Below are 14,799 nucleotides of genomic sequence, written 5' to 3'. Positions count from 1 at the left end.
ACAGCTGCCCCCAGGCTGGTGTTTGTGGAGTGGGATGTCAGGAGGTCCGGGCTGAGTCTGGAAGGAGTTTGGGGGCAGCAGATTGTGAAGGGACCTTTGTAGAAGTGTGTATGTGAGTGTGTGTGTGGGGGGGGCCAAGCCAAGGCCAAAGTGGCCCCTCCCTCTCCGCGGGTGGGTGCTCCTGCGGTGAGTCAGCTGCTCTCTTCTGGCACTGCAGCATCCCCTGGTGGGCGAAAGGTGTCATTGCGGCGCCTCCCTGGCCCAACCAATTATTCTGCGGGAGGGGAAGAAAAATCTGCGGGGGACATGAATTCTGCTCTTATGTTTCTTGTGTTAAAAAGGGGGAGGGGCACGGCCCTGTGGTCCCCCTGTGCGCCCCCCCGTACCGGTAGTTTGAGTCTCAGATTGTCAGTGAGGGAGGTTGCATTTCCGGATGCCCTGCAAGGAGCTTCCGGCACCCAGACGTGGGCCTGCTTGGGGTTCAGTGAGAACAAACTGCGGGCTCAGGCTGGGGATCCCCAAGGGGCTTTGGGCTCCCCCAGAGTTCTGGGTTTGTTGCTCAAGCACTCTGTGTTTGCAGCACCTCGTGGAGCCAGCAGGGGGTGCCGTGCCCCCCCCCAAAGGCAGACGCTTTTGCCCCCTTGCAGGCTGGGACGGTCACTTTAGACCTGTGACACCAGCATTTCAGCCCCCCCCAGTGTCCAAAACCCACAACGCGGCCCCCAACATCGTGAGATGAGAGATACAGCCCACTGCGGGTTCTGTGCACTCGGCCTCACGTCCCGTTTCCCACCTTTTCTCCTCAGCCAGGTGGACGAGAAGCATCCAGTTTGGGGGTTGTTGTTTTTTTTATTGTCAATGCTAGTTGAGATCGGCTCATAATCACGTGACTCTGAGAGCTGGGGATTGAAGCCAATGACCAAACAGCGGGAGAGTTTGCAACAAAGCGCTCGAATCCTCTACGGACTCCAAACAGACTCGGTCTCTCAGCACCGAGGTGCGGGGTGACCAGGCGGGCAGGGCATGTCTATGCTAGAAACTTCAGTCGACCAAGGTCCCCTCCTCCCTCCTGGGAGCCTCCCTGCAGCTGGGCTCCCCGCTGGGAGTGAGGAGGCCCTGGGGACAACCCCCCACCCACCCTGGCGTCCTTGTCAGTTTCACAATTCCAGCAGGGAGCCGTGAAATTGACAAGAGCGCCATCCAACAGCCATGGGGCTTATGTCGGTATAGTTAGGGTGGTGGTGTTATATTGGTGTAATAGGGCACTTACATTGGTGGGACCAGAGGTGCTGGAACTGGGGGGCCGGGAGGGTGCATGGCCCATCCACTTTTCACTGGGGTGGACCCCACCTCTTTCTCCTCCTCTTCCCCCCGAGGCCCCAGCCCCCAGCCAAGCCGGCATGGAGCCTGGGCAGTTGTGGGACCACGCGGACCCTCCCCTTGCCCATGGTGCAGGGGGGCTGAGAGCCCCCAACCTGGGTCCCCGCTCCCCGGGCTCCCCACCCGGCCCAGGGCAGGTGGAGGGTCTGCGACGCTACGCCAGTTCCCCACAGCTGCCCGCCCGGCTCCTATCATGGCCGGGCTGCGGCTCTGCCCCCCACCCCTGCCCCCCGCCACAGCCGGGCCGGGGAGAGCTGCACGGGCAGCTGTGGGGAGTCTGGGTCCCTTCACCTGCCCTGGGTGGGGGGTCCTGGGGGTCGGGGACACAGGCAGGGGGCTGCTTTCTCCCCAGCCCCACTCCGGCTTCTGGCTTGGCTGGGGCCTCCGGGAGAAGAAGGGGGGGGCAGGCCCTTGGGGGGAAGGGGAGGGGCCTCGGGGGGGCAGGGCCTAGGGGAAAGAGGTGGGGCGTGGCTCTCCAGGGCCCTCGGGTGGGACCAAGGCCGGAGTGTGGACATTGACGTAATTAGGTCGATGTCAGCTGCCTGACGTCGACCTAACTCTGCAGCCGAGCGTTCCCCTCCTGCCCGCTGGTCCCCCCTCGAGACCTGTGACCCCCCCGAGCCACGCCCGCCAAACTTCCTAGCCCGGCGAAGAGAGAGCGCGGCGAATGCTGGAGGAGCGTGTGTGGGTGGTGGCTGGCGGGGGGTTCCTTCTCCGAGGGCCTCTCTTCCCACCGGCCGCGGCGGCCGCCGGATCTGACGCCTCTTGGCTCCTAGCGATGCGGCGAATGACTCTGTCTCTTCCCCCCCTCTCCGGCTAGGGCCCCCCCGGGGCGTTGGCAGCGGCGCTGGCGGATCTCCCGGCAAAAGCAGGTTTTTGTCCCAGGCATCTTGGAATCCGTCACGTTTCTCGGGCCTAGTAGCATTAATCCGTGATCCGCCTCGATCACCCCTACTCACCCCCCTGGCGCCGCACCTGCCTGCCTCAGTTTCTCTCTGCACCCCTCACCACCCCCACCCACCCCCCGGCTGGATACCGTCCCTGGGCTTCGGCGGGGGTGATCCCGGTTGAACTTGTCTTTAAGAGCGGAGCGGCTCCAGGGCTAGGTGGCCGGTCCGTGGAGAGTTGGGGGAGGGCTGGAGGCGGGGGGCGGGGGGAAGGGGACATAGCTAGTGAGAGGGAAGCTGCTCGGGTGAACCCCCTTGCTCTGAGCCGCTGGGAACCCCAGGGCAGAGCATCGGGTGTGGCTGCCGCGTATCTGACTGTTCACGCGGCCGAGGGAAAGGGACGTTTCAAACAATCATGCACACGCACGCTGGCGTGAGCGTATCACACATACCCCCCCCTTGCACCTCCATCTGGTGTATGGCACGCCCCCGCACACTGCACGGAGGCCGCACGCGCCAGCCTGGCACGTGCACGCACCGACACTTCACATACAGTCACGCCCCTCCCCCTCCCGCGCGTGAGCTGAGGGCGCACACCCACTCTTCACTCCTATGCACGGGGGCGTTCGCACTGCACACACCCCTGCTGCGTGAGCCTCCAACCCCGCCCCCCACAGGCACCCACACAGTTTGCACGCAGCCTAGGGTGACCAGATGTCCTGATTTTATAGGGACAGTCCTGATATTTGGGGCTTTTTCTTATATAGGCTCCTATTACCCCCCACGCCCGTCCTGATTTTTCACACTTGCTGTCTGGTCACCCTAACGCAGCCCCACGCCTGGGCTGGTACATGGACATGTGCGCACCCCCCCCCACACACACACATGTGAATGCACATGCCTGACCCTCCTGAGAGGCCGCAGAGAGAAGTTAAAGACAAGTTCAACCCCATCTCTCTTGCCGGGTTAACCGGTTTCACGCCTTCTGACCTGGTGGCTGTGCTCCGTGCCGTGGGCGACACCCTCCCGGTGGGTGGGCGGGCGGACCCCGGATGTGGCATCTTGGCCCGTGCATTGGAGGATGTCTGAGATCTGAGGCCTTGGGCTGAGCTGAGCTGTCTGCATGGACAGAGGAGAGAGCGTCCGTCCCTGTGGGAGGGGCGGGATTCCTTCAGCTCCTAGCGCGGTGGAAAAGCCCGTCCTGGCCCCCTCTCCCCCACTAAACCCCCCTGCTTCTCGTCACTAACTGCCTTGCTTGTGCCAGCGTGTGCTAACCCGACGGCCCAGGACCTCTGGGTGCGTTCGTGCCTGCTTCCCGACGGCTCAGCATCTTGTGCCCAGCAACGGCTCACACCTGGCTCTCGGCACTGAATCTCCCTGGATCCCCTGCCCCGGCTGGTACGGGAGCTGGTACGGGAGCCAGAGCTGCTGTCTCGGTCCCGGCCAGCATCGATACCGTTGACGGGGCCCGTCTCCCAGGCTGTGGCAGTTCTTCAGGCCCTTGGATCCTGGTTCACCCACAATGCTGCAGGGGACGGGAGGGAGGGGGGACACCCCCAGCAGGTTTCAGTGGCTCAGCACCGCCCCCATACTGAGCGGAGTGGGGGTGGGGTTGTTCCCCCCAGAACTGACTCTCTGAAGGGACACGGGCGTGAATCACTGAATCTGCAAGTGAGATGGTGAAGGCGCAGAGGTGCCACAAGACACGGGTGGGAGGGGAATATCAGTGAGGAGAGGTGTAAAAGGGAGATGGCAGGAGATCCTGGTGTGCTGGCAAAGGGGGGGAGGGGCCTCACAAAAGTGAAATGCCTGCAAACTGCATGGACACTTTTTAAAATCCCCATAAGAGAGGCTCCGACTATATGTATGCCCCAAATTAAGAGAGAAAAAAAAAGGTAAGAGGACCACAAACCCCCTCTCCCAAAACCTGTGCCCATAGCTAAACAACTGAGGTGTGGTTAGAGATGAGAGGACATCTTTTAAAAATTAGAAGTCAAATTCTACTGAGGAAAATAGAAAGGAGCATCAACTCAGGCAAGTCAACCGCAGAAGTATAATTAGGGCGGCCAAAAAAGAATGCGAAGAGCAGCTAGTAAAAGACACAAAAACTAACAGCAAAATTTTTTTTTTAAGTACATCAGCGGCAGGAAGCCTGACAAATAATCCGTGGAGCCACTGGCCGGTCAATGTGCTAAGGGAGCACTCAAGGACGATAAGGTCATTGTGGAGAAGCTAAATGAATTCTTTGTGTCGGTCTTCACTGCAGAGGGTGTGAGGGAGATTCCCACACCTGAGCCATTCTTTTTAGGGGACAGATCTGAGGAACTGTCCCAGATTGAGGTGTTTTTTTCCAAAACCTCCGCTAGGTTTTGGAAAAAAATGATACACTAAACAGTAACAAGTCACCAGGAGGAGATGGGATTCACCCAAGAGTTCTGAAGGAACTCCAATGTGAAATTGCAGAACGACTAACTGTCGTCTGTAACCTATCGCTTAAATCAGCCTCTGGGCCAGGTGCCTGGCGGATGACTGATGTAACTCTGATTTTTTAAAAAGGCTGCAGAGGTGATCCCGGCAATGACAGGCCGTTAAGCCTGACTTCAGTAGCAAATTGGTAAAAAACTCTAGTAAAGAACAGAATGATCAGACGCACAGATGAACACGATACGGTGGGGAAGAGTCAACGCGGCTTTTGTAAAGGGAAATATAATCCCGACTCCACATTCAAAATGCTGGGGTCTAAATTAGCTGTTGCCACTCAAGAGAGAGATCTGGGAGTCATTGCGGATAGTTTCTCTGAAAACATCCACTCAATGTGCAGCGGCCGTCAAAAAAGATCAATTCTAACAATGTTAGAAACCATGCGGAGATGGATAGATAATAAGACAGAAAAGATCATAATGCCCCCATATAAAGCCACGCTGTGCTCACTCCTTGAATACTGCGTGCCGTTCTGGTCGCCCCATCTCGAAAAAGATAGATTAGAATTGGAAAAAGTACAGCAAAGGGCAACAAAAATGACGAAGGGTACAGAACTGCTTCCACACAAGGAGAGACTAAAAAGCCCGTGACTGTTCAACCTAGAAAAGAGATGCCTGAGGAGGGGCTAAAATCATGACTGGCGTGGAGAAAGGGACTAGGGAAATGTTATTGCCGCTTCAGATAACACCAGAGCCAGGGGTTACCCAGTGTAATTAATAAGCAGCAGGTTTAAAATAAACCTAAGGAAGTATTTCTTCACACAGCGCACCATCAACCTGTGGAACTCCTCGCCAGGGGATGTTGGGAAGGCCAAAAGTAGAACTGGGTTAAAAAAAAAAGGAACGAGATAAATTCACGGGGGATCGGTCCATCAATGGCTATTAGCCAAGAAGGTCAGGGACGTAACCCCATGCTCTGGGGGTCCCTAAACCTCTGACTGCCAGAAGCTGGGAATGGGCGACAGGGGATGGATCACTTGACGATTCCCTGTTCTGTTCATTCCCTCTGGGGCGCCTGGCATTGGCCACTGTCGGAAGACAGGATACTGGGCTAGATGGACCATTGGTCTGACCTAGTATGGCCGCTCTTATGGGATCCCATTGTGGGGGTTAACAGGGAATTCTGGGGGAGGGGGATATCAGGGAATCTTGGTGGGGAGGTGTAATGGGATACTGGGGCTCCAATGGGGGTAAGCAGGGGATCCCAGCGTCTCTTTGCCCCAGCTCTGTCCGGTTTATCTCTTGGGGTTCCCTCCAGCCAGCCGAGGAGAGTCCTGCGGCCGCTCTCACCCCAGATGGCCAGGAGGCAGAGAGCGAAGACAGCAAATCCCAGCCCAAGCGGTTACACGTCTCCAACATCCCCTTCCGCTTCCGTGACCCCGACCTGCGGCAGATGTTTGGGGTGAGTCCCACGTGGGGGGGGGTAGAGCTCACGGCCTAGGGGGTTGGGAGATGGTGTGTGTGTGTGAGCCCCGTGGTGACGGGGGGACAAGGTACCACCTGTGGCCCAGACGGCCTTGGGGTGGGGTGTTGTGTAGCACACATGGTGTGTGTGTGTGTGTGTGTGAGCACCGTGGTGATGGGGGGACAAGGTACCACCTGTGGCCCAGATGGCCTGGGGGAGGGGTGTTGTGTAGCACCCATGGTGTGTTTGTGTGTGTCACACCGAGGGCCCTTCTAGGGACCCGCGATCTGTCGGGCCCCACTGGGTTGTGTCTGATTCCTGTCTTGTCCCCCTCCCCCCGCCCTTTTCAAGCAATTCGGGAAGATCCTAGACGTGGAAATCATCTTCAACGAACGCGGCTCCAAGGTGCGGAAGCGCTGAGCGGGAGGGCCCAGAGGGGCACGAACCGGGACGTGGGGCAGGGAGGGACACTGCGTGTGTGTGTGTGAGAGTGTGTGTGTGTTTGTGTGCGAGTGTTTGTGCTTGTGTGTGTGTGTGAGAGAGTGTGTGTGCATGTGTGTGCGTGCGTGAGAGTGTGCTTGTGTGTGAGTGTGTGTGTTTGTGTGTGTGTGCGTGAGTGTTAGAGTGTGTGAGTGTGAGGGTGTGTGCGTGAGTGTGTATGTGTGTGAACGCTGGGGACTAGACACACCCTGGGGCGGAGGAGGAGCCGTGTGGGGTGGGAGCCCCTCGAGCCCAAGGGGGATGAAAGCGGGGCTCCTGGCAGGGTTTAAAAGCCCCCAGCGGGGCCTGGCCAGGGCAGCTGCATGACCCCTTGTGTGTCCCCCCCACACCCCCCCCGTAGCCCCCCGCTCTCCCCAGCCAGCCGCAGCCTCATCCCTCCCCGGCCTCTCCCCGGCCTGCAGGGTTTTGGCTTCGTGACCTTCGACAGCAGCCAGGATGCGGACCAGGCGCGAGAGAAGCTAAACAGCACCGTTGTGGAGGGCAGGAAAATTGAGGTCAGTGCCCCATGGCGGGACGGGGAACGGGGGGAACCCAGGTGGTTTCACTGGGGCGGGGGGTAGCTTTGCTCTGTGCCTGGCTAGTGGGGGGCGGGGGGAGCTGGCACAGGGGCGGGCTTCGGTGTCTTGGCTCTCAGCCCCATGGCGGTAGGGGTGGTGGGGGGTACCGGCTTTGCCATGACCCCGGACTCACTCACCTCTCCCTCCCTCCCCCCCGCAGGTGAACAACGCCACGGCCCGTGTGGTCACCAAGAAGCCTCCGGCAGCGCCTGCGGTGAACGGTACAAGGGGGCGGGGGCGGGAGGTGTGGCTCCCCCCCCCTCCTGGCAGGGCCCCCACTCGGCCACGTTGCAGACCCCTCCTGCTGCTGGCGCCAGGGGACAGGGACCCCCCCGTCCCGTGACAGCCGGGCAGACAGCTGTCTCTGATGTGCCCCGGGCCGGGTCTGTGGGGAGAGACCGGTGCCCTGGGCTGAGCTGGGGAGGGAAGGGGGGCTGGGGCCCCCCCCGTCCGGTCTGATGCTCCCCCTTCTCTCTCGGCGGCTAGGTTGGAAGATCAACCCCTTGGTTGGCACTGTCTACGCCCCCGACCTCTACACAGGTGGGACTTTTCCTCCCTCCCTCCTGCTGTTGTGTCTCCCCAGGCCTGTGCCCCCCGCCCGCATCTCCATCCCCCTCTCCCGTCCGGCCCCACAAGGATCTTCTCCTGTCCCTGCCCCCACCATGTCTCCTGCTTCGCCATCACCCCCCCATCACGGGCGGCGGGTGAATCCCCCTTTCAGGGACGCTAGCCCCCCCGGTCTCCCCCTTTAAGCCTGAAGCCCCGCCCCTACATCCCACCCACCCCCGGCCGGAGCCCTGAGCCCCCTCCACCCCCCACCACAGCCGGTGGCTGGCCCGAGCACCAGCCCGACCCCTGAGCCCCCGCCAGTTTTGGGGGAGAGGGGAGCAAGGGTAGGGGCTCAGGGCAGAGCGTGGGTGGGGCCCCAACCCTCCCCTGGCCTATTATACCCACTGCCCATGCCCCGTCCCTTTCCCATCCCCCATTCTCCCCTTATATCCCCCCCGCCCCCACTCTCACGCTGTGGTGCTGACCCTCTGCTCTGTCCCCAGTGGCCACCATCCCCTACCCGATGGTGGCCCCGGCGGCGCTGGCCTATCGCGGGGGCCTGCGGGGCCGTGGCCGAGCCATCTACAGCCCGATCCGGGCAGCTCCCGCCCCGTCGCCCGTCCCTGCCTACGGGAGGTGAGCCCGCGGGGGGCGGGAACCAGTGGGGGAGGTGAGGGGGCGTTGATACTGGTGGTCGGGAGGGCGGAGGGGACATCGGAATAAAACTTTGGCCGCTTTTGGAGGGGCACTTTCTGTGCACCCCGCGGCCGGAGGAGCTGGATCTGGGGCAGGGACGTGGATGGGGCAGAGGTGGTGGTGGTGGTGTCAGTGCGGGTGGGGGGCTTACGGCCGGAGCTGACGCTTCTCCTTTCCCCACAGTGTGGTGTACCCGGATGGGCTGTATGGCACCGATGTCTATGTAAGTCTCTGGCGCTCCGGTGGCCGTGGTGTGTGTGTGTGTGTGGGCGGGTATATCTGGGCTACACCAGTGCCTGGCACGTCTCCCCCACCCGCTGGGTCCCTGTCTCTCTGGGCTGCTGTGGGAGCATCCCGGGCTCCTGAATCCCTGCCCCACACTCCGGGGAGCTGTGTGTGAGGGGGAGGGAGGGTTGTGCCAGCGTATGGGGCTGGGGTTTGGGAATCTGCAGGGGCCGGGGCAGAAGAGGCGTGGGGGTCAAAGCGTTTCTCCCCTGCCCTGTGAGCGCTGCCCCAGCCCCCCGTCTGTCTCAGCCTCAGAGGGAGGAAAGGGGGGGATGACAGCCTGAGACCGCCCCCCCCATTAGTGCCCTCGGTGCCTCTTTCCTCCCTTGAGTGCGCACGGAGATGTCCGCTCCCTGGGAATGAGCTGGCGGACCGAGCCCTGGTCCTTCATTGTGGAACAGGAGCGATTAGGGAAGCTGCCCCACCCACCATGCTTTGCCCTCGGAGGGTATCGTGGGTGGGGGGGTGTAGGATGCAGGGGCTGTCCGCGGGTTCACGCCCCTTCCTGGCTGTTTCAGGGCTATGCAGCTTACCGTGTGGCACAACCCCCTGGGGCGGCGGCAACGGCAGCGGCGTACACCGACGGGTAAGTGTCGGGGCGAGGGGAATACCAGCCTAGGGCGCTGTAGAAGTGGGGGGGGAGGACTGCCCAAGGCCAGAGCACCCCCTTCCTGTCCCCGGCTGGCTTCCCTGGCGGTGAGCCGGCTGCCCTCTCTTCTGGCACCACAGCAGCCCCTGCTGGGCTAAAGGTGTAACGGCAGCGCCTCCCCGGGAGAATCAATTATTCTGCGGGGTTGGGAAATAATCGGCAGGGGACATGAATGCTGCGCTTATGTTTCTTTTGTTAAAAAGTGGGGGGCCCATTTTTAAAAGTGTGTGGGGGGGGCATGTCCCTGCCAGTTCTGGCACCGGTGCTACCAGCTCCTCCTCGCACAGCTGGCTGTGTATGTGTGTGTGCACCTGCGCGTGCAAACAGTGTTCACACCCTAACACCAGTCTCTGCTCTGCTCCCCCAGGTACGGCCGGATCTACACCACGGCGGATCCTTACCACCACGCCGTCACTCCAGCCTATGGCGTCGGGGCCATGGTGAGCAGCAGCCGGCGGGACTCCCCGGCCCGTGTCGGGCCCGCCCCGTTCCCCGATTCTCTCCCCGCCTCACCCCGTTCCGGCCCCCTCGCCCTCTCCCTGCCTCACGCGTGGCCCTGCTCCTCCCTGGCAGAAGGTCTCCCTCAACACGGCCCCCAGCCGACAGACCGGTCCTTTCCGGGGATGGGGCTCTGCTTATGGACCGAGGCGGTTGCCTGGGCAGATCCGCTCACACCCTTAAGCCCAGCCTGGCGGCCTCCCGCACCCTGCCCAGAACCCCAATCCCATCTGGGAGACACCCCCCCCCCAGACCCTGCTAGGCAGCCCCCGCCCACACACACTCTGCCCTGCCGGTGCCCCCTCCCTCTCTCACCACACCCATGCCCGGTCGGTGCCCCCTTCTGCCCCACCCCGCTGAGCAGCTGATGCTAATGGCACCTTCTCCGCCCCGGCAGGCCAGCCTGTACCGCGGAGGGTACAACCGCTTCACGCCGTACTGAGGAACCGAGGGCCGGCGGCCGTGACGGGAAGGGGCCTGGGCAGTGGGCTCTGAGCTCTCGGTGTGGATAGCGACGGGCACGTTCCATCGAGTTCCCTGCTCCCAACACAGAGTGTCCCGGACGGGTCGGGACACCCAGTCCTAGCACCCCAGACCCGTTACCCAGAATCCCCTGGGGGGAACCCCAACTGGCACCAGCACCGTGTTATCCAGAATCTGCTGGGGGGCCCCCCCGCCTGGTCCCAGCGTCCTGTTACCCAGAATCTCCCCGGGGAACTCTACCCGGCCCCAGTGTCCTGTTACCCCAGATCCTGCCTGGCCCCCGGTCCCCTGGCCCTAGAGACAATGGGGTGGTACATGCAGAGAGGGGAGCGCTGCTCCCCCCAGGCAGTGGAGATGAGGGTGAATTTGGCCAGTGTTTAATATCCGATGCCTGCGTCACACCCGGGGCAGGATGGGGCCGTAAAGGGGTCACCGAGTGGGGCTCGGGAAAGGGGGGTTTGGTCTTTCCCAACCGTCCCAGACGTTCAGGACTCTCTTCTGTCTTGCCTCCCCCCACGGTTCACCCCTCTTAAAAACGACGTCAACCTCATGAATGCGCTCGCACCAGGGCTTAAATTCAGCCGCTGCCGTCCGGAGCGGAGCTCTGGGCAATATTTTCCAACCCCCCTGGAGTTTTTATAGCATGTTGGGGCGCGGGAGGCGTTGGGGGGAGGGAAATACTCCCTGAGAATTTTAGCCCTGGCTTGCACGCATGAGTAAATGACAGCAAACGCGTGTCTAATACAGACGTGTGAATCCACACGGGACGTTACTGGAGAATATCGTCTCTCGAGCAGCCAAACCAGGCCTTGTCTGTATGAAATTGGAATGATTTGGCTGGGGCCTTTTATGTCGCCTGTTGTAAAACTGGACAACTATCTAGATGAGTTGACGTCCCCCCGGAAGACGTCCGCGTACCCCCCCGGTTGAAAGCCACTGCCACGGAAAAAAGAAAAACCGGGGAAATTCTAAACCTGGGGCTGTTCCCAAGGGTCAGGGCCCGGGATCGCGGCCAGAGGCCTCAGGCAGCCGCTACGCAGGGAAGGTGAGACTGAATCTCCCAGCATCTCGCCCTGGGCTCAGGGACCCGACGTTGACTGAATTCCTTTTCCAACTAGCGCCCGTCTCTCTCAGCTCCCTACCCCGCCTCGCTCCATTTCGCTGCAGCTTTCTCCCCCGCTCCTGTGTCCTGCATGCGTCCTGCGCTCTTTGAGCGCCGCACTGGTCTTTTGTGTTCAGCAAACACTAGGCTGGGGGCCTGGCCCATGTGCTGGCCCGGGCCGGGGTCGCGTTGAAAGCAGGTTGAGCGGCGAGAGGTTTGAACCGTGGCGGATTTCAGGGTTTCTCCCGGCGCCCGAGCCAGGCCTCGCCCCAGCGCAGTCTCTCAGGGAAAGCACTCAACTGCCAAAGCCTCTCTCCTGGCCCCGTTTTCTTGTGCCGTAATAAAGCACTGATCTCGGCTCTGCTCTACGGCCTTTCGCTTTCACGCTCTGTCTCTCTCGTGCTGTGTGTCTGTCTCCCTCCCTCCCACTGCTGGTTCCTGGCAGGGCTGCGGGGCCCCGGGGCTACAGCGAGGCCAACCCCCCAGCGGCTTCGCCCAGGCCTGGCTTGGTGCCTGCGGGCGGGTGCAGCCCCCGCTGCCCTGTGCCACCCGGGAGAAGGACCCAGCTTGTGAGGGGATGGGGGTGTGTGAGATGCAGGGTCCCCCCTCACCCAAGCTGCCCCGGTCGCCCTCCAGCGTGTGTGTGTGTGTGTGTCACAGACAGACCCTCCGGCAAAGGCAAGGGAGGGGGGCGATGCAGGGACCCCTCTGTCTGCTCTGACGTGGCTCGGGGTCTTTCTCCCCTTCGCTCGCCCGGCGGCTTGCGCTAGCTCTCTCTCTCTTTAGCTCCGGCCCGTTCGCCCCCCCCCACCTTGCTCGCCTGTTTCTTTTGCTCGCCCAGCTGCAGGCGCTCGCTCGCTGAGCCCTGCTCTCTCCTGGCTTCTCGTCCCAGCGCTGGCCACACAACCTCGCCCCCGGCGCGCCCCTCTGCTCCAGTCCCTGTCCCGCGCCGGCTCGCTTGCCCCGACACGCCCGTTTCTTGCTCGTCCAGCCTGTCTCTTGCTCGCTTGGCTCTGCCCTCCCCCCCCCCGCCTTTGCTCACCCTGCCGATCTGTCTCGTTTCTGGCCACACAGCGCTGGCCCCACCGGCGCTTACATCGGCCTGTCATGTCGCTCGGGGTGATGTAGCCCGGCCTTGATCTCGCTTCCTCTTCCTTGCGCTTGCTGGGCTGCTCAGATGCTCTCTCCTGCCACGTTCTCTCTCTCCCCCCTGCTCCGCCTTTTACTTCCCCCTGGCCTCACCCCTTTCGCTCACGCCTTTGCCAGCCTGGCTTCTCGCTCTCTGGCTCCTGCTCCGCTGTTTGCTTGCCCGGCTGCACGCGCTTGTTCTCTCTTGCTTGCTTGTCAGTCGCTCGCTGGCTCCTTTGCTCAAGTGCTCGCTTGCTCTCCTCTGCTTGCTGCTGTCTCTTCCCTCGCTGGCTGCTCGCGTGCGCTCGCCTCTGCTTGCTCTTGACTTGACTTGCCATCAGCTGTCTCTCGCTCTCTCTCTGCTCCGGTTTGCTCTCTTTCTCTGCTGTTGCGCCCTCTCTTGCTTGCCCCTTTGCTCACCCGCCTGCTGCATGCTCGCTCGCTCTGTTTCTCCGCTCGTTCGCTTTCTCTTTCGCTCGCTCTTGCTCGGCCCGTTTGCTCATCCCGCCTCTCTCGCCTTGTCGTGCTCGCTTTCTCTCTCTCCGTCTCTCCCCTGGCCGCACGCTCGCCGCCGGAACCTGAAGGCAGGGCAGGGAATCCCCCCCACACACACTTTTAGAAGTGGGAGGGTCGTCCCCCCTGGCTTTTTCACAAAAGAAACAGAAGCACAGAATTCATGTCCCCTGCAGATTTTCTTTCCCCCCGCCCCGTAGAATAATCGATTCTGCCGGGGAGGCGCTGCAATGACACCTTTTGCTCACCAGGGGCTGCTGTGGTGCCAGAAGCGAGGGCAGCCGGCTCACCGCTGGAGCAGCCAGTTGTGGCGAGAGTGGGGGCACTTTGGATTTTGATTATTCTACGGGGCGGGGAAAAGAAAATCTGCGGGGGACGTGAATTCTGCGCTTATGTTTCTTTTTTCTCTCCTCGCCAGGCCCTCTGTCTTTCGCTTGCTTGCGCCTCTTTGCACGCTGTCTTGCTTGCTTTGGGCAGGGCCCATTTTCAGGAGCCGCTCGAAGCTGACGGCGGGAGAGGGCTCTCAATGAATCCGCCCCCAACGAGCGGCGGTAGCTGTGTCGGTGGGAGAAGCTCGGGGAGGTCCACACCGGCGCTTAGGTCGGTGTAACTGATGTCGCCCGAGGTGTGTGCATGTGGTTTTTCCGCACCCCTGAGCGACTTAAGTTACACCCACCTAAGCTGTAGGGTAGACATAGCCTCACGGGGTCCCCCAGCTGGCCGGTCAGGGGCGTTCTGGGTAAGGGCTAGTATTTGGGGTGAGAGGAGCTGGTCTGGGGGTGTTGTATTAGTATTTAGGGCCTGGGGCTGCTTATTTCATCTCCTCCCCTCTTCCCTGATTTTCTACAATCATCAGCTTGTTCTAGGAGTGTCTCATCTGCCTGCTCGGCAGCTCGTTTTCTCTCTCCCTCGCTGTCCCTGATACATCAGCCTGCTCCATGACTGTTTTCTTGTCAACCCTATCTCTATTGTATGTGTGAGGGGGGCGGGAGTTTTGCAAGCCTGTTCCCTCCTGGGGTAGTTGCATCAGGAGCCCTGGGCTGTCAGCTGCTGCCAGATTTTTAGCACCGTGTTCATGAGAGAGGGGGGCAGTGGGGTTTAAATGTGGGGGGCAGCCGGTGCCCCAGTGCAGCCAGCAGGTTGCGTAGGGGGTATGGTACTAGCAAAGGCCTCCCACAATAGTGCTGCAGGGGGATCCATCCAAAGACAGGGCCAGGCTGGGCCCTAGAGGCAGGGGGAAGATGCTGGGGGCAAACCTGAGTCTGTGAATAGGTCCCATTCTTCCAAAAGGACAGTTCCTCACACCTGTATTGCAGCTAATCAAACGCCCACCGTTCCTTTCTGGCTGCTTCACCTGCTGCCAATGACAAAAACGATGCTTTTCGGACAATGCTTTGTTTCCCCCCTCTGTCTTTGCAACTGTGCCCCCCGCCCCGCAAACCAGCTGCCTGGAGGCACTTGTAGAAAAATGACCCTTTGCTGGGGCCTTGAACATTTGCTAGAAATCAGCAGTGTGCCCTATGGAACGGCACAGTGATGTGCGGGTGCTCTGTTGAAATGCTCCTTGATGTCCCGTGAAATGATTTACTCCCAAGGAGGGAACCTGTTTCTGGCTCCCAATTTCTCCTCCTGCCGCACTTGGTTTTTCACCCCTCCCCCCAATAAAGTTTTTTGTTTCACTGGGAA

The 14,799-nt window shown here is 61.1% G+C and overlaps 1 protein-coding gene across 1 annotated transcript; it reads left to right on the top strand.

The window, feature by feature from the left end:
* The first annotated feature begins 2,047 nt into the window (after positions 1-2,047).
* Positions 2,048-14,799, top strand: LOC112117322 (RNA binding protein fox-1 homolog 1-like). The gene is made up of 12 exons (XM_024215264.3): positions 2,048-2,064; positions 2,201-2,252; positions 6,006-6,149; positions 6,504-6,557; positions 7,055-7,147; positions 7,371-7,431; positions 7,697-7,750; positions 8,263-8,395; positions 8,639-8,678; positions 9,259-9,326; positions 9,757-9,829; positions 10,285-14,799. Exons 1-12 carry the CDS (start codon positions 2,048-2,050, stop codon positions 10,327-10,329), a joined length of 834 nt encoding a protein of 277 aa, XP_024071032.2. The 3' UTR covers positions 10,330-14,799.

The sequence above is a fragment of the Terrapene carolina genome, unplaced genomic scaffold, assembly GCF_002925995.2.
Source record: "Terrapene carolina triunguis isolate 2854851 unplaced genomic scaffold, T_m_triunguis-2.0 Scaffold596, whole genome shotgun sequence".
NCBI classification, from domain to species: Eukaryota; Metazoa; Chordata; order Testudines; family Emydidae; genus Terrapene; species Terrapene triunguis.
This window is presented reverse-complemented; position numbering and strand designations above follow the sequence as displayed.